General features: G+C 39.0%; 2 protein-coding genes across 4 annotated transcripts; one reads left to right on the plus strand and one right to left on the minus strand.

Annotated features, from left to right (window-relative positions):
• Positions 1–4,832: 4,832 nt before the first annotated feature.
• On the minus strand, positions 4,833–6,894 carry LOC111211730 (protein SMALL AUXIN UP-REGULATED RNA 10-like). Of its 2 annotated transcripts, none has more exons than XM_022712999.2 (3): positions 6,548–6,894; positions 5,378–5,931; positions 4,833–5,051 (listed from the first exon to the last, which is right to left on the minus strand). In XM_022712999.2, the coding sequence occupies exons 2-3, from the start codon at positions 5,841–5,843 to the stop codon at positions 5,017–5,019; spliced, it is 501 nt and encodes a 166-aa protein (XP_022568720.1). In that variant the 5' UTR covers positions 5,844–5,931; positions 6,548–6,894; the 3' UTR covers positions 4,833–5,016. The 2 variants fall into 2 exon arrangements, with proteins under 2 accessions (XP_022568720.1, XP_048623354.1); XM_048767397.1 differs by lacking the exon at positions 6,548–6,894 and adding an exon at positions 6,363–6,516.
• Positions 6,895–8,730: 1,836 nt separating this feature from the next.
• Positions 8,731–12,051, plus strand: LOC111211727. 2 transcript variants are annotated; one of them, XM_048767399.1, is made up of 2 exons: positions 8,731–10,671; positions 11,008–12,051. In XM_048767399.1, the coding sequence occupies exon 2, from the start codon at positions 11,253–11,255 to the stop codon at positions 11,817–11,819; it is 567 nt and encodes a 188-aa protein (XP_048623356.1). In that variant the 5' UTR covers positions 8,731–10,671; positions 11,008–11,252; the 3' UTR covers positions 11,820–12,051. The 2 variants fall into 2 exon arrangements, with proteins under 2 accessions (XP_048623356.1, XP_048623355.1); XM_048767398.1 differs by having other exon boundaries at positions 8,732–11,160; positions 11,241–12,051.
• Positions 12,052–19,052: the final 7,001 nt, after the last annotated feature.

Below are 19,052 nucleotides of genomic sequence, written 5' to 3' on the forward strand. Positions count from 1 at the left end.
AAACTTCAAGATATACTTTGTGTGCCGAATGTAAACAAGAACTTGATATCTGTTTATAGACTATGCAATGCTAATCAAGTCTCTGTGGAATTCTTTCCTTCTTGTTTTCAGGTGAAGGATCTACAAACGGGAATCCGGTTGCTCCAAGGCCACACGAAGGATGACTTGTATGAGTGGCCCTTATCCCTTTCCAAACCAGCCGCATCCTATGTCTCTTATCCTGATACCAAAACTACCATTTCTCAATGGCATCATAGATTAGGCCATCCTTCTTCTTCTACTTTAAAAACTATTGTTTCTAGCTTTTCTTTGCCATGTTTCAATAAAACTTAGAGTATTTCTCCTTGCAATGATTGCTTACTCAATAAAACACAAAAGCTTCCTTTTCATCAAAGTACTATTGTCTCTACTCATCCTCTTGAGTTTGTCTTTTCTGGTATGGCAATCACCTGTTCCATCTACTCAAAACCACAAATATTATCTGATCTTCGTGGACTACTTCACAAGATATACATGGCTTTTTCCTCTCACAGCTAAATCTCAAGTCAAAGAGATCTTTCTCACCTTCAAACCCTTAGCCGAGACCAAGTTCAACACCAAACTTCGAAACCTCTATACTGATAATGGTGGGGGAGTACATTGCTCTATGCCACTCTCTCTCTATTCTTGGAGTCTCTCATCTAACAACTCCACCTCATACCCCTCAACACAATGGCATGTCTGAAAGGAAACATAGACATGTTGTTGAAACTGGCCTATCTCTTTTGTCCTCCGCAAAGATGCCTCTTACACACTGGCCTCTCGCATTTGCCACGGCTGTGTTCCTCATCAATAGACTCCCAACACCTGTCCTTTCCAACATCTCTCCTTACCAAAAGCTATTTGGCACCTCCCCTAACTACCATAAACTCCGAACCTTTGGTTGCTTGTGCTTTCCATGGCTGCGGCCTTATGCACCCAACAAGCTTGAACATAGATCATCTCCTTGTGTCTTTGTTGGCTATTCTCTCACCCAAAGTGCCTATCAATGTCTAAAACCAGTCTCTGGTCGCATCTTTATCTCTCGCCATGTGCGATTCAATGAGACACAATTCCCATTTGTTCAGCTTACTAAACCGTCCTCCTCTATTCCAAATGACTCTGTTCCATCCTCTTCCTTCCCGCCATACACCACAGTACCCTTCTCTCCGCCACTCATACGGTCGCCAACGGTGACTCTGGACAACCGCAACTCAAGTAGTGATTCTTCACCACCACCGTCGCAACAGTCCAACGATACTCCCTCTGCGACGCCAACTGCAACGGTCATGCTCTCTCCAACTTCACTCTCTCAGCCGACGCAAGCTGATTCTAATGATCAACATTCACCTGTGTCGGATGTAGCTCTAGAACCTCAACATGCACCACCACGACACACTATGACCACTCGCTCACGCAACAACATAGTGAAGCCTGTCACAAGGTATAATCTCACTGCGTCTCTTGAAAGTGATCCTCACTGGATTCCTTCTACATGGCAACAGGCGATAAAACATGAGCGCCGGAGGAAAGCCATGAGCTCTGAATTCAACTCAACTACAGAAAATCACACTTGGGATCTTGTTTCTGTAACTGAGACGATGAACATAGTAGGCTGTCGTTGGGTGTTTACTATCAAATACCATCCCGATGGGAGCATTGATAAATATAAAGCTAGGATTGTGGCAAAAGGGTTTCACCAACAACAGGGTATTGACTACAACGACACGTTTAGTCCAGTGATCAAGGCCACTACAATCAGAATAGTTCTCGGTCTTGCAGTCAACAATGATTGGCCTATTCGACAGATTGATGTCAATACGACATTTCTACAGGGCCACTTGGATGAAGAGGTCTTCATGACTCAGCCACCAGGGGTCACTGACAAGGACAGGCCTACGCATGTTTGTCGCTTGAGAAAGGCTATCTACGGCTTGAAACAAGCCCCAAGGGCTTGGTACTCTGAGCTTCGAAACTTCTTGATCACCTCTGGTTTCCAAAACTCCTTATCTGATACATCTATTTTTATACTCAAGCATCATGGCAAGTTTGTCTATGTTCTTGTTTATGTAGATGATATCCTGGTCACAGGAAGCGATTTGCAGCTCATTCAACAAGTTATAACCAGCTTAGCAACTCGCTTCTCTATCAAGGACATAGGACATCTCAGTTATTTCTTGGGTATTGAGACGTTAAGAACACAGCAAGGACTCCACCTGAATCAACATAAGTACATAACTGATCTCCTTTCCAAATAAAATATGCTCCACGCTAAACCTTTTGCCACTCCTCTACCGTCTCATCCCAAGCTTACTCTCAACTCTGGTTTGGTACTATAAGATCCTCGTGAATACCAGAAGCTTGTTGGAAGTTTGCAATACTTGTCCTTGACACGACCAGATATCTCGTATGCCGTCAATCGATTGTCTCAATTCTTGCACCAGCCGACCACAGAGCACTGGCAAGCGCTTAAAAGAGTCCTCTGTTACCTCTCTGGTACGTTAACACATGGTATCTTTTTGCGCAAGGAAGCTACTACACCTCTACACGCGTATTCTGATGCAGACTGGGCAGAAGATTCGGATGACTATGTCTCAACAAATGCATACATCGTCTACATTGGCTCACATCCTGTTTCATGGACTTCGAAGAAGCAAAGAGGTGTGGCGCGCTCCTCTACAGAGGCCGAGTACCGAGCTGTTGCCAATACAGCTTCAGAGCTTCGTTGGATATGTTCTTTACTTACCGAGCTTGGAGTCAAAGTACCGACCACTCCAACTATCTACTGTGATAACATAGGAGCCACCTACTTGTGTGCTAATCATGTGTTTCACTCGAGAATGAAAAATATTGCGATTGATTTTCACTTTGTTTGTGGTCAGATATAGGGAGGGGTGTTGCATGTTTTCCACGTCTCGACCAAAGATCAACTCGATGATGGTCTAACCAAACCACTCTCACGAGCTCCATTTCAGAGTATCAGAAGCAAGATTGGTGTGACTCAACTCCCACCATCTTGAGGGAGCGTGTTAAGGAAATATAGTATACTCTGAGGCTCTATTTGTAAATACATAATACTTAAGTTTAACCTACGTATAACTCTGTATAAATACTCTTTGTATACCTAATGAGAATGTATTCAGTCTTCTCTCTATAATGACGACCCCTTCACTCCAACCTGGCGTGTGCTATCTAGAGGCGAGAAAACCCTCAGATCTGGACTGGATCTAGTAACCAAGGCTGCGCATACCTCTGACGTGTCCGAATTAAGCCAATCTCGGGACTGGCCCGATGAACCGTTATTCTTCTTGTGGTGGCTCTCGCCGGTGACACCCGAGAGCTCCGGCTACAACTCGTCATCTCCACAAATCTGGTATGAGCTTCTCAACCCTAAAGTTGTTTGATAAGTTTATTAAGGCCTTATCTCCTGTCTTGGACCTCAAGCCCATAGAATTTTGTTGCTATTCACCTTGTATATGGAAGCATCCTGCAAAAATTAGAATCACTTTGGTCAAGATAAGGATCATGTGTATGATGTCTGATGAACAAGGAAAATTCAAATGGTCTTCGCCAACTCCACAACTCTGTTTTGGCTGTACCGTCTGTGTCAACGTCTCGTGTATATCAGTAGCCACCAAGAGCATGGAAGAGGCCACAAAATTAGTTTGGAATCTCACAGAGATTCTGCTTAAGCTCATCAATTTCAGTCCATTAGATTTCTCTTTTGTGGAGAAGTCTAGTCAAACCTCCTCCTGCCAGGGCCAGGAGAGATCATTTTTCCATTCCTCCTCCTTTGTAGTGAGAGCTCTACCGCCAATTTCCCTCCCGCAAGGAGGTGATACTTCTCTGGTTTCAAATCCGAGACCTGTTAGTGCCACACTTTGTTTGTTTTCTTGTGTAGCGACTTGTACGAAGTCTGAAGAAACAACGGAATTCGTTTCGACGAAAACCGAAGATATGATCCAGTTATCAAAAGGCAAGATATATAAGACATGTTGCCATCTCTCCTGCTCTTCGTCAAGTTCGAAGTTGCTTCTTCAACGCATCCGTATTTCTTATTAGATTTGCCGGATTCGCAGTTGTCTTATCCAAACTCCTATCTTGTTTCAAGCTTTTTAATGTTTAACTTTGCTTGTATTATTGAACTCCACCTTTCTTTTTGGTATCGAGCTTTAAATTAATGGAAGATTTGTGCACAAAAAAAAAAGAATGCCTGCTTGGTATACGAACCAAAAATAGTCTTCCACGGTGAACCAAAAAGCCGTCTATAATCTCTCTTAGACCCTGATGCTTACATGTTGTAAAACCAATTCAAATATTTCATCAATTCCCACTAATCTATTCTTTTATAAAAGGGGCTCCGCAATTCCAAAATTATGTAAAACCTCAAACTAACATACGCATGATTTGTCCTTACATGCCCAAGCACATAAAAGCATCATCGCGTAGCAATACATTTTGCGCTAACCATCACAATAAACTGAACATATAGACTACATATATTCACATTTGATCGTGATCCAACTACACCTCAGATTAAAAAAACATACCAAATCCGACCAATTCTTGTCAAATCAACCACAATCCATATATTGCATTGTTCATTAGTCTACCTGGTTGAGAAACATTTTCGATAATAACAATAGAAAACAGGTGTGTGCACATTTTTTCGTACAAGAGTTTTTTTTTCTTTTTTTGTAACTTGCTTTCGACGTACAAGAGGTTGTGTTCATGTTTAATCTCGTATCACATTTCGTCCACCAAATCAGTTCAAATCTAACATATATATCTAAGAAAAAAACTTAAATCCCTCCTTGAAAAATAATGGAGAAGAAAATAAGAACCAGGAAAATACAAAGATAGTCTGATTTTACAATTACACCCCAGAGTAATGTGATCCCTAACAATTCCCATATGATTAAAATAATAATAAAGGATAACAATAACCATAATAACAAAAGTAAAGTTTTTAAGAGTTGTTCATCACTTGATTTATATTTAGTCTTCATTTGCTGCTACTGCATCATCCCCAGCTGCAAAAGACAAGACAAAACCATTAGTGTTGGCAACTCAATCATCATATCATTGTCCAAAATAACCAGTATTTTGCTTGATTCCTCATCAAACAATTTGTAAAGTCTCTTGTAAGTGTAATGGGAGGGGTAGATAGGATAACAGTCCTAACAGGCTCGGCCCGGTCCATTCTAAACCAGGTAGGTGTTATCCCTGGTTTTTAACAATTTATTTAAACCCATCCCTAACTAAGCATGTTGGCCCCTTGACCAATGAGTATGAACGGGTTAGCTACGGTGGGGTTGTGATTAGTTCATTATAGGTAAGAGTGGTCTTTGGGGATTACCGGAGTTGTCGTCAGGGTGATAATCTTTAGGATTGTTCTCCATGCATTTAATCAAGAACTTGAAAGTCTCAACCTCGCAAGGGATGGTGAGCGCACCGCTCTGATCAAACCCAAACTCTTCCTCTGCCTTTTCAAGCAACACCTTGAACAAAGAGTGGCTAAGATAAGTTGTCGGTATGATAAACCTCCTTAGCTCCGGTCCAACATAAACCGCAAGATACCCTTTGGGAACATCAGCGGGAGGCTCAGGGCTTTGGCAGTTTTCCTCATCCGAGTCACAATTCTTGACGGAAAATAGCCTCTTGTTGATAACCGGTGAGATCATTGCCGCCGCTTGCTTTCCAGCTGCCAATGGAGCGATATCTGACTTGGGACCTATGGTTGCAGTTTGCCATTTCTGTAGAATCTCCTTTAGTCTCACAATCTGCCTGATTCCGCTTAACTTTGCCGCATTGTTTTCATCCATCTGCCCTGCCTAAGTAATATTAAAGAACAGTAACGTTTTCTTCAATGAGGTATGGAGCGTCTCATAAGATCTTCTTCTTTCCCTGTAGCTGCATTAACGATATAAGTAAACTTTATCAAAAAAATGAATAAACACATTACTCAGACAAAAAATCCTTCTATTGTAATCAAGATTATAAAACTAGAAAAAGAAACTTGTAAAGAGAAATAAAAATCAATTTGAATCATTAGTAATGCGCTCCTTGTTAGTATATATTTGTGAAAAAAAGCAAAGTGAATAGTATGTATCATCAACCAAAGCAGGGACCCACATTCACACAGAAACACAGTCCAAAGCAGTATTTTTCAAGAAGGAATGTTTTATCTCAGATTCAGTGCAAATCTAAAACATTAGTGTAAAGTACATGGAATCTGCAGCACGAAGTGCTAGAGGGAACTCCCAAACCCATATAGTATTAGATCAATGTCAAGAACATCATCAAATCCATAATAAGTTTTTATACAATTTTGCTCACTTTACCTAAAAAAGTTTTCAGCAAACTCAACAGATCCACCTATATTTATAACGCACGATTGATGTTCATTGGCAAAAAAATGAATCCAGATTAGATCAGGATCTACTAAATCAAAATTTTCTCAGAAAAAAATAGAAACAAATCTCAAAATGTTTTACATATGTGTATGTGCATTATATAAATCGTTAACCTGAAGAGGAAAACGAATTGAATCACTCTTAGCTATATGTGGAAACGATGAGGAACAACCATGCAAAGAGAAAAAGAGGGGTCTCCCAAAGATTTCTTTCTTTCTTTTTCTGTGGCTTCTTCTTTTTTAGGTTTTTTTTCTGTTCCAATACTGGGAAGCTCAAACGATGATGAGGAAGGATGTATATATTCAAGTTCTGTAACCAAAACTAAAAAAAACAAATAAAAATCAGAATTAAAAATTAATAGAATCTAAAATTTATTTGGTGGGGGCAAAACGAATAGAGAAGCGAATTTTGGGAGATCAGGAACTGGGGATTGGCTTTTTTGGGATTTATAGTTTTTTCAGTTCATTGATTCTCTCTTGCACATAAGATTTTTTGTGGCTTTCCCGTCACTTTCGGCTTTTCAGGTTCTTCTGTTTTCTCACGTTCTCTACGCCGAAAGTTAGTTTATTTACATATTAATTGCTTATTTGATTTGCCAACTTATCCCTCCACTTCATCGCAATTAAAATAATTACGAGTTATTATGAGATGCACTTGACATATATCATTAATGAAGTTGCATGATATCCATTTGATTATAGAGCTCTGTGGTGTCTGGTCATTGCAGCTAGCTTGTTTAGCTAATTCAGCACTACTAGTATCCTTAGTAATTGGTTTGAAAGAAAGATTACAAGTAGCAGAGACTCTGAAAATGTCTTGCAAATAATTTCTTGTTAAAATATGCCTCCAACTCTGTATTTCTTCTTTGACTCGGTTATACTCTTTAACAGTTTATACATTGATTTCAGTTCTTCACAGAATAAAACGTCTGTATAGCCGAGCATGCAGAGATTAATTGTTGCTTGTTTTAGTGTTTCTCCTCAACCTCTAAAGACGTTTGTTTGGATAGATGGTCAAGTGATCAGCATGTTTAAATATATACACAACAACAATATTGATCAACATGATCAAGTGCTTGCTGAGAGGTACAAGGAACATTGATTATTTTGGCGTTGACAATTAATCGGAAAAGGATGATGATCTCTAGCTAGTACTGAAGATTCTTTGTTAGTATTTGATGCCTCCAGGCTCCATCCATTACAATGGTTTTGCTAATAATTACTTCCGGGATGGACCACCTCTTGATGTGACGCACTTAAATATTTTTAGGCAACCATGTGATAAACTTAAGGTGATCACATTATTCTAATATTATATATCTGGTAGTAATAAGATGATTAACTTAAAATAATATGAAGTTAAATATTGTGTAATACAATTACTAGACAAGAACATGGTTTCTACTTAAGTGTATATTATACGATTGCGAACAATATTTTGCGGAGTATTATGGATGGATTTTGCAATATCTTCTCACATGTACCGTGTTTAAATTCGCAAGTGTCTCATAATTAGTTTTTATTGACCCTAAATATATATAAAATGAAACCCTCTGTATTAGGCTATTAGACCATGATTATCGCTGATCCTTAATGAGGTTTTTAAACAAAATTATTGATTTAATTAAATCAAAACTAAATAAATGAAAGATAACCGATCCTTAACTTAGGATTTTTGAAACCGATTTTAAGTGTGGTTTTACAACCACGTGTCAACACCTCATTTAATCTTTTTTTTCGTTTTCTAGTGTTTTCCGTCAGAAGAAGGATCCAAGACGACGGACGACGACGACTCGATCGAATTTCATCGACGCCTCCTCCGTCTTCGCATTGTTTTTGATCTTCACCATAACTGACTCAGACTACGCCCTCGTTGACTCGGCAAGGTTTAAGGAGGAGGAGACATGGGAGGCGCGCCGTCGACGCCGCGAAACACAGGTGGTGGTGATGATGTTTTCCGTGGCGGAGTATCTCATTACGACTTTCGTCGGGGAAAAATCGTTTCCCTTGGCGTCTGATTTCTGGAACAAGCTGCTCGAGCTTCCGTCGAGCTCTCGGTGGCCTAGTGATCGGGTTCACCAAGCCTGTGAGCTCTTCGGTTAGTCATTCTCGTGCACAATGTGTTTAATTCTAGGGTTTCGTTGTGGATTTTTGATCTACGGTTACTGAAATAGAAAGATGTGTGTTGTCGAGTTGTTTGATTGAGCATTAGAGATGCTTTTTTTTTTTTCAGCGCAAAACAATGGATACACCAGGCACCTTGCGAAACTGTTGATTCATCCATCGTGGTGTTTGCAAGAGCTTCTTCAAGCTTCTGATGATGATCAGGCTTCTATCTATAAGAAAGCTGTTAATGCAATTTATATTGCGTCCGTGTTTTTTAAGCATTTGATTGAGAATGGAAAAAGTGACAGCCTTGAGGAGTTGCATCTATCTCTATACGAGAGTATGCCAGTTCCTCATGGCTTTGTAATGGGTATTGATTCTCTCAAATAGCTCTTGGTAACTTTAGCCTAGCTTGAGTTGACTTATTGAGAGTGTATTATTGGCAGACCAAATGAGTAAGCCAGTTCCTCATGGCTATGTGTTGTATGTATTTGGCATTTAACTTACTGCTGTTTTGACACTTTTCTTATGATGATATGTTCTGTTTCTTCGGTTCTTCTTATAGGTTATACCATTTGACAATAAGGGACAGCTCAAGGAAGCTTTTAATATCAGGTACTGTTTTATTAAGTTAGCATATTGCATTCTATCGTCACTTTGTGTATCTGCTAGTGATCATTTGTTTCCAACCGTCAGATTATTTCGCAAATCATTATCAAGTTGTCTTGTGCTGCTGCCCAAGGTGAGAACACGATTGTGTAATGTCTTGTAGGTTACTGTGTCACGGACGGATAATCACGCTTGTGTAATGTCTTGTAGGTTGCTGTGTCACGGACTGATAATCATGCTTATGTCACAGACAAGAATACTTTGTACTAGTGTCTTCTCACGGGCCACTCTCAGTCACGAGCATTGAGAGCTTTTTATCTCACTTTGTACTTCTTATTTCTTGTACTCTTGTGTATTATGTGAATTGTATTCTCGTATGTTATGAATCACAGACTTGTAAAGAATCTTTAGTACTCAACTTGTAAAGAATCAAACATGCTTGTGTGTATATAATCACAACACTCTTGCGATCTCTATTTATTCACAACAACAAAGTCATATTCTCTCTTTAATCACAAAACTCTTGCTTTCTCTATTTATTGACAACAACAAAGTCATCTTCTCTCCTTAATCACAACACTCTTGGTTCTAGAATTTTTTTTCACAACAACAAAGTCATCTTCTCTCTTTAATCACAACACTCTTGGTTCTATATATATGCCGTAAATTTGGACATGATGAAGACAACAACTAAGCTCGGATGCATCAACAACTGAAAAATAATTTGGTTGAACATATATGGCGTAAATTTGGACGTGATAAAATCAACTACCGAGCTCAGATGTTTTTCCAAATTATTCTCGATTATTGTACTAGTCTTTATTTTTATGTTTTTTTAAAAAAATCTATTTAAGATTTTAAATGTTATCTTTTAATATGTTTTATTTAATAAATAAATTTTATATTAAAAAAAAAAAAATATTTTTTAAGAACCCCTAATTAAGAAACTCCCATTGGACCGCTCAAAATGGGAGTTTCTTAACTCCACTTAAGTACATTTAAAGTATTAAATAATCATTAAGAAACCCACTTAAGAATCATGGGATAATCATGCTCTTAGCTTGTAGGTTTGCGCTTTAGATCGAATAGTACTCTGATGGCCGAGCTAAAATGATGATCTCTTTTCGTACGAGTTTATGCATTATATATATGATATATATAACTAGTTTCCTTCAGGACTATCATATAGTATGCCATTATAAAATTTTAATTTAGACAACTTTATTCTGATCCATCTTTATATAGCTGTACAATAATGTTTGAATTGTTTTATGTATAAATTGTTATTGTTTTCTTGTTGCATGAATTAATTAGTTTGAGGGCATGGACTCAATCGGTTTTCTTAACGTTTTAAAATAGTAACTTGTTTTCTAAACGAGTTCATTCGAACCTGAAAAAAACAAGGGTGCAACCGTGCAAGTGGTGATGAGGACTGGTGGCGATTACACATTAAACAAGAGGAAAATATAGCATGATTATGCATTTCTTCAGCTAGCAATCAACCAAAACAACCAAGATCAAAGGTTCATCCGTCAACACAAATATTGATACTATTTAAGATATCTCTATATATATAATATATGAATATCTGAAGATTTTAAGATAAAAACTAGAAAACTATTGATACTATTTAAGATATAGAATATATGAATACAGTGATGGGCGATATATCCTCCACCTAGTATTGTTGCATGCGTAGGACATGCACAATCGTAAGTAGAAAAAGAGAGCCATGCAATACTCTAAATAGTTTCTAAAAACAACATCACAGATCTTATATTATTCATTTTTGAGGTCCAAGTTAACTCAACCATTTGTTGTTATATGTTGCTTATATTGTTTTATATTATGAGGGCCAGCGAACCCGATGAGGAATAAGTATTTGGCTGTGCGCATCTTTCTTGAAAACAAAGCATCTTCCTTCTCGATTCTCAGCATCTACGAAATATTCATACTTCCACTTGACAAGATCCAACGGCTTAGCGTTCCTCTCTCTTCATCCGACGGTCCAGGTTTCAAATTCCCTCCACTGTCTCTCTTACCACCTTTTATATAAACCACCTAACCAATCACCTCTCTGCTTATCATCAAGGCAAAAAAAAAAATGGCCACTTTGGTTTCTCCATTAGAAGCGTTGGCTTTCGAATACGTTAGCTTCGGTGTTCTCGCCGTCATCAACAATGTGTGGACATGGATCGCTGTCGTGACGGCAGCTGTCAGTTTCTGGAGGATAAGAGTCACCACCATTGGAGACGACGGCCGTCGTCATGGATGTGGATTGTTAGAGGAACAAACCGCCTCGAAAACTGAACAAGAACGACAAGGAGTAGCTGGTCCGGTTAAAGAAACGGCGGAGGCTCGAGTGGAGGAAGCGTTAGTTATGAAAACGGAGGTTTGGGAGACGTTAATGTGCGATGACGGAGTGACAAAAGGGAAGATGACTATGTACTACGAGGTAAACGTTGACGGAGGGAGGGATGTTGACGAAGACGGAGAGTTAACGTCCGCTGTTAACTATGGAGGTGGTTCAGGTGATTGTGGAGAGTGGTGGGAGAGATGGGAAGGAGTGGTGAAGATGAGAAATGGTGATGAAAATTGGTACCGTTACGTGGACTTGATGGTGATAAACGGAAGTGTCGTAAGATTATGGGATGACAAAAGGAGCCTGTAACGGCGGAAGGTGTTTACTGCATGATTAGATACTTCAAACCTTGTTGGTTTAAAGTATATTATTTTTGGTCGATTATTTTTGCAATTTGTAGATAATTTCTCCTGAACAAGACCAGGAGCTTTTGAATTAGAATAAATCAGTATCAACTGTTTGTTGCTTCCGAAACGTTGTTCATGGAACTTTGGGACACAAGTATGGTTAATTACGCTTGTTAAGCCCACCTAAACTTGACTACACTTATACACTTTCACTCGTAAAAAACTTGACTACATACATGGTTTGGTTCGTGTTGGTATAGTGTTGCATTGCAACATTCCTCTGAAACAAGAAAATATGGAAAGCAAATAAAAATAAAGGTATTATAGTATGCGTATCTTTCACTTTTAGTTGAAGTATTATTGATAAATCCAACTCACGTACCATTACTTTTCAGTGACAAAAAAAACGTACTTAAAAGACAAACTACATCATAAACTTACAACATAAAGTAAACTTTGGACATACTCGTAACACAAATTGACTACTCAGAGCATACCTCATGATTAAAACTTTAGCTAGTTGAAAGACGAACACGTACAAAACTAATTCTCCAGCATCATAACATACAAATTACATCTACTAAACACACAACTAGTACTAGTTTTTCATCATCATAAAAATCATAGCTACGAAAATAATGAAACCCACCCACAGTATGATGATGAATTGTCACAAGAAGTTTTCCTCTTTGGTTTCATGGTCCCGGTTTTAAGCTTGGTCATTTCCTTCGTACTTGCACACATCTGAATTCACCATTTTTGAATCAATTTGACTTCTGTCGATGATTCGCTGTGTTTTGAGATTTTTGATTTCTTCTTTTTGTTGTCCGGTGATAACACGAGAGCTTCTAACAAACTTACTTTATGCCGTCCATGTGGCTTTTTATTCATCAACCCATGCAAACTAATCAAACAAAGTGTACATCCATTAAGTTATCTTACCCACGCATTTACAAAATCTTTATGACCCTTTGTTCATGGTTTCAAAATCATTGAGAATTGTCTAGACTCTAGAGTAACACGTAGATACCACGAATCCACGATTGTGTGGCGGTAAATCAACGGATCAAAGGTTAATTTTTCTGTCCATCTAAACATGCCTTTTATTTTATTTCTTTCGTGTGAGGATTGAGTCAAGGGAAATGCAGCAGCACTAGACAAATCCGTAGAATTTGACTACTACACATTGTCTTGAGAGATGTCGAGGTGGAAGAAACCGTGGAACTAACCCTGAGGACAAGATCAAACATTCTCCTAAGACCTTGATCAAGTGGATCACCTTGCGCTAAACATTAGTCTTTATATGAATAAATGGATCTGTAAGAAAAGACATATACAAAGATGGAACGTTTCCTGTTAAGTGGGTCATTCTAGTTCAATTGGGCATCTTTACCTTTTTCTTTCATTGGCTGATATCTTGCATATTTCCATTGTTTTATTCATTCACCCATGTGCATTTTGATCATATAGACTAGGATTTAGCCATGTTTAGGTTGCATTTTGCATACATGAGTCTTTATTAGGTATTGGAGTACCACATGGAGTTCTTGGAGACATTTGGGTGCATTTGGAGTTCAAAAGAGATGATAAAGGTGATCATTGGACGAGCAGTGCATGGGAGCGACCCTACCGGAGCGACGCCACAAAGTCGTTGTGCCCTACCTCTCAGAGCGATCTTACGGAGCGACGCCACGAAGTCGCTCGCCCTTTTTTCGTCTGGAGACACAAAAGATGGACCCGGAGCGACGTGTTGGAGCGACAACCCGAGGTCGCTGCGCGTCGTCTATTTGGTCGAACTTATGATATATTAAGGGCTTTTTGGTTATTTTGTTATGCACGTTTTACACTTTCTAAACCTTTGTTTTAAGTACCTTTTGTAAGCCATTGGAGGCTGATTATCTTTTATCTTAAGAAAACCACCAAAAACCTCTTGGAAAGTTCATCTCTTTGATTCAATTGATCATTTTTGTTATTGCAATCCTGTTGTTTTCATATCGATTCTCTGTATTTCTCTACATGATTAATCTGAAATCCAATATGAGTTTAAGAGGAATCATGGAGATTTGTGAGTAATCACCTTTTGAATTCATGGGTTAGGGATATTAAGGGTGATTAGGTCAGGGCTAGGATGTTTTCGTGTAGATCATTCTTAGTCCTTGCTAGTAGAGTATTCATAATGCATCTTCTGAGTTGGCCTCTCAAAAGTTGATCTTTAGGCATTTTCCACCCAAAAAGTGTTTGATGAAATGCCTGAGACAACTCTTCTAAGCTTTTAGCATATTTTGCCAAAGACATTTGTTGTTAGAGGTGCTAAGATAGAAATTAGACTTGTTAGTAATGATTGCTTTCAAATTATTCAACCAAAGACATTTGATGTTTGAAATGTGTTAGTAAATGAACATTCATCTAGACATAGAGCTTGTTTAGAACTATGTCTAAGCTTAAGGTTGATAGTTTGATTGATCGTTGCCATCCTTAGTTCGAAACTTGATCACCCAAGGTCTAATCCCTATGCCCATGAATTCTCTTTTCCCTTATTCAAGAAAGTTACTACATTTATCGCTTTTATTATTCTGCAACTGCAGTAGCATTAATCATTAGTTTAGAAATCTTTTAAATCACCGGTTGCACTTAGATTAAGTGAGTACTTGCATTCTCAGTGCTTTGGAATCTCTTAGAATTGGTTCGACGATCTTTTATACTACAACATTTGTCTTATGAGCCTTGAAAACTCCTAACACCAAATTGGCACCATTGCCGGGGATTTCAAATGCAAAAATCTCCCCACCGAGCTTTGGAAATTGATCACCGGAAACAAGCATTCTACCGGGTCTAACAAGAACTCACATATCTGGCATTCGTCTGTGCGCTACCTCCATAGGATGCTCGTCCATGCATTCCATCCACAGAAGGAAGCAGGTAATGTCACCGAGGAAGATATGCGACTGCTTTGCTCGGCTATCCGACCCTACGCCGCCCCTGGAGTGTCGCCTTTTCCAAGCACCGACATCTATGCTACCTTTGGGATGGTCAGTTTCTTCGTGAGTCGTCTCGAGCACTACAGAGACTGGGCCTGGTACACCTCTGATTCGCGCCCGAAGGTTGGAATTGGTGGGTTGATCACACCACTGCTTCAATTTCTGAATGTTCCCTTGGGAAAGGACGCAACATGACCTAGATTCATTGATGGCACTTACTTGAGGACTGCCACTTATTTCAGCGGGATGTATGGGAAGAACTACGTCTACCACTACTACCTGAAAGGAAAGCCTGTTGAGGTGGTTCTTCCAAACAAGAACCTGACGAGCTTAGAGAGACCTGAAGCTAACAGCTTCAACATTTCCCAGGAAGAATTTCTTGGAGAGCACGGGTCTCTCGGTCCCATTGCTGCACCAAGGAAAAGGAGTGCTTCGACGAGACATGACGAACCTGCTGCAGAAGCATCTGAACCCGTCTATGGACCTCCGCACTACTACTTCCAGCCATATGCTGGAGTTCTTCCTCCCGGTGCGTTTCGTGACGCTCATGAGCATATTGGTCGACTTCAGAGATGGAACAAAGCACAAGACATGACGATAGAAAAGCTAAAAGACAAGTGCAAGGCGCTTAACAAGACTGTGAAGAAACAAGCAAAGACTTCAGCCAAGTTCATGAAGAAAGTAGCTGATGTCTTGACCAGGGGAGGAATAGCTGGATGTAGCTCAGCAGACTTCGCCTTCGTGAACACATCAGTCCCCCAGCCTCCACCTTAGCCTGCGGATCTTGGTTTCCCCCTCACTGCTAGACAGCTCCAGCGCAAGTGGAGGAACCCACCCATTGAACCCTCCGCCTCAGGAAACAAGTCCCCATCCCTAGCCTCTTCTGATAATGAGGTCGAGATTGATGAGGTTCAGAGCCAGCCATGATTTGGAGGCTACAGCTCAGCCACAGGTGGTTACTACACCACATTCCCACCTGACGACGATGATGCTGGGGCATCTACCCCTACTCACTATCCGTAGAAGGTACTTCATTACTTTCCCTTGTATATACCATTTCATTTTTTGCACATTAGCTTTCTTTTGGGTATCTCTCTCTACTTGACAACACAGAGATTGTGTAACTTGAGTTTGGGAGAGGTACCAAGTATTTGATCATGTTTGCTTTGATGATTTTGCATTGAGTCTTGCATACATACCTTTTTGCATAAAAAAAAAATCATATAGATTACATCACTTGCATTTTTAGGAGAGTCTAGAGCATATAGGTTGCATTCACTTGCATTGGGAGCAATGATTTAAAATGTCTTGTAAAGAACACTACCTCGCGCTCGAATAGCTATTACATCTCTCAAAAAGCCTTGTATGTTTCGAGCCTTGAAAACTCTTCTTGAATCTCATTAGTTGCTGAAACTCAATCTTTGAAGCCAACTACAACCTTATTTGAACTGAACGAACTTAATGCTTCTTGCTCATGGTCCCTTGTGTACTGAGTCATGGCTATGCACACTTGAGTTGTCACATCCTTTACGCCAATCTTTTTGACAAACTCGAGTGGTAGACCACTCCCAAAACCCTTTCCTCCTTTTAAGCTTTCATTGTTTGATGAGTGAGGCATTTTTCAGAAAGTCTTACATGTGCATAATGTTTAGAGTATTGGGAACGACAATGCTTGATCTTCATTCTTGCTAGATTAGGCACTCTATTGTCTAGCTATAGGTGGGGGGTGAGTGTTGTGATTATGATTTGGGAGCATGAAAAGTTTGAAGGAAAAGAATAGACTCTTTGTGTTTAAGTGAATAGTCTTATTCTGATAAGTAGATAAACATCTAGCTCAAGTTTATGAAAAGTCTTGGCCCCCAAAAAATAAAATAAAAAATAAAAAAAAAGAAAAAAAAAGAGAAAAAAAAAGGGGGCTAGCAAAGTTGTTAGGAGCTAAGAAATGTTTTTAAATTGTGAAAGAAAAAAAAAATCCCTTGTAGATTTCAAAAAGAAAGAGTTTTATGTGAAAAATGTTCTTAGGATCTTTTGGTGAGAGATGTGAGTTGGTTTTGACATTGGGAAATGATTGTGTAACTTGTATATTTGGGAAAAGGGTAGAACAATGGAGATTGAGCATTGTATGCATGAGTTGATCCCTTTCTTAGATATATTATGTGCAATGTCAAGACTACTTGTCTTGAGAGTAAACCACCTTAAAGATCATAACCTCTTGACTCACTTGAATAAAAAGCCTTCCCTTACCCAACCAAATGATTTGGACCAATTGACCATTTGCAAGAATTCACCTGATGTTTATTGCTTAATGAATGTGAGAGTTGGTTGATTTGAATGTGTGGATGCTTGATGATGATTGTAAGGGCAAAAGGGAGTTGAGATAGGCCTAGAGAAGCTAGTGTATAATAAGAGAGTGTGCTCATGTTGGATTTAGATGTTGAATTGAGTGCTAGATGTGTTTCTTTTGGCTATGAGCTCCCACCTTCAAACCTCTCTCCCTATGAGTTCTAGAAAGTTCACTTGTGGACAAGTAAAAGAACAAGTTTGGGAGAGTTGATATCTTGCATATTTCCATTATTTTATCCATTCACCCATGTGCATTTTGATCATATAGACTAGGATTTAGCCATGTTTAGGTTGCATTTTGCATACATGAGTCTTTATTAGGTATTGGAGTACCACATGGAGTTCTTGGAGACATTTGGGTGCATTTGGAGCTCAAAAGAGGTGATAAAGGTGATCATTGGACGAGCAGTGCATGGGAGCGACCCTACCGGAGCGACGCCACGAAGTCGTTGTGCCTTACCTCTCAGAGCGACCTTACCGGAGCGACGCCACGAAGTCGCTCACCCTTTTTTTGTCTGGAGACACAAAAGATGGACCCGGAGCGACCTGCCAGAGCGACCACCCCAGGTCGCTCTCGAAGCCCGGAGCGATGTGTTGGTGCGACTACCCGAGGTCGCTGCGCGTCATCTATTTGGTCGAACTTATGATTTATCAAGGGCTTTTTGGTCATTTTGTTATGCATGTTTTACACTTTCTAAACCTATGTTTTAAGTACCTTTTGTAAGCCATTGGAGACTGATTATCTTTTATCTTAAGAAAACCACCAAAAACCTCTTGGAAAGTTCATCTCTTTGATTCAATTGATCATTTTTATTATTGCAATCCTGTTGTTTTCATATCGATTCTCTGTCTTTCTCTACATGATTAATCTGAAATCCAATATGGGTTTAAGAGAAATTATGGAGATTAGTGAGTAATCACTTTTTGAATTCATGGGTTAGGGAGATTAAGGGTGATTAGGTCAGAGCTAGGATGTTTTAGTGTAGATCATTCTTAGTCCTTGCTATTAGAGTATTCATAATGCATCTTCTGAGTTGGCCTCTCAAAAGTTGATCTTTAGGCATTTTCAAAAGGTGTTTGATGAAATGCCTGAGACAACTCTTCTAAGTTTTTAGCATACTTTGCCAAAGACATTTGTTGTTAGAGGTGCTAAGATAGCCATTAGACTTGTTAGTAATGATTGCTTTCATATTATTCAACCAAAGATATTTGATGTTTGAAATGTGTTAGTAAATGAACATTCATCTACACATAGAGCTTGTTTAGAACTGTGTCTAAGCTTAAAGTTGATAGTTTGATTGATCGTTGTCATCCTTAGTTCGAAACTTGATCACCCAAGGTCTAATCCCTATGCCCATAAATTCTCTTTTCCCTTAGTCAAGAAAGTTACTTCATTTATCGTTTTTATTATTCTGCAACTGCATTAGCATTAATCATTAGTTTAGAAATCTTTTAAATCACCGGTTGCACTTAGATTAAGTGAGTACTTGCATTCTCAGTGCTTTGAAATCCCTTAAAATTGGTTCGACAATCTTTTATACTACAACATTTGTCTTATGAGCCTTGAAAACTCCTAACACCAGCTGCTAGGAAACCACCGTCTGAATTATTATAGACAACTTTCACATGAAAAGATGATTGGAGAAATTTTTTAGCTAGTCTGGTGTTACAATTTGATCACCAACTTAATGTCAATCTATATATAATAGCAAACCCAAATTCTGTACTTGCTGACATCATTTTTTTTTATAAGAAAAAAAAAATTCAATCCAATGGTCAAATTTTTTTATTTTTGTGATCTAAAGGCCATAAACACACTTGTTGATGTCATCAAAATATTATGTTTGGCAACTCTTCCTTAAAATAGTTTTATA

Source organism: Brassica napus, chromosome C9 (genome assembly GCF_020379485.1).
Source record: "Brassica napus cultivar Da-Ae chromosome C9, Da-Ae, whole genome shotgun sequence".
Lineage (NCBI taxonomy): Eukaryota > Viridiplantae > Streptophyta > Magnoliopsida > Brassicales > Brassicaceae > Brassica > Brassica napus.

What these genes read in the sequence shown, in the direction of transcription:
- LOC111211727 (XM_048767399.1), top strand. Translation starts at nt 11,253, where the DNA reads ATGGCCACTTTGGTTTCTCCATTAGAAGCGTTGGCTTTCGAATACGTT.
- LOC111211730 (XM_022712999.2), bottom strand. Translation starts at nt 5,843, where the DNA reads ATGGATGAAAACAATGCGGCAAAGTTAAGCGGAATCAGGCAGATTGTG. An exon ending in TCACCCTGACGACAACTCCG is followed by an intron (nt 5,052 to 5,377) that starts GTAATCCCCAAA and finishes TGTCTTTTGCAG; the next exon opens with CTGGGGATGATGCAGTAGCA.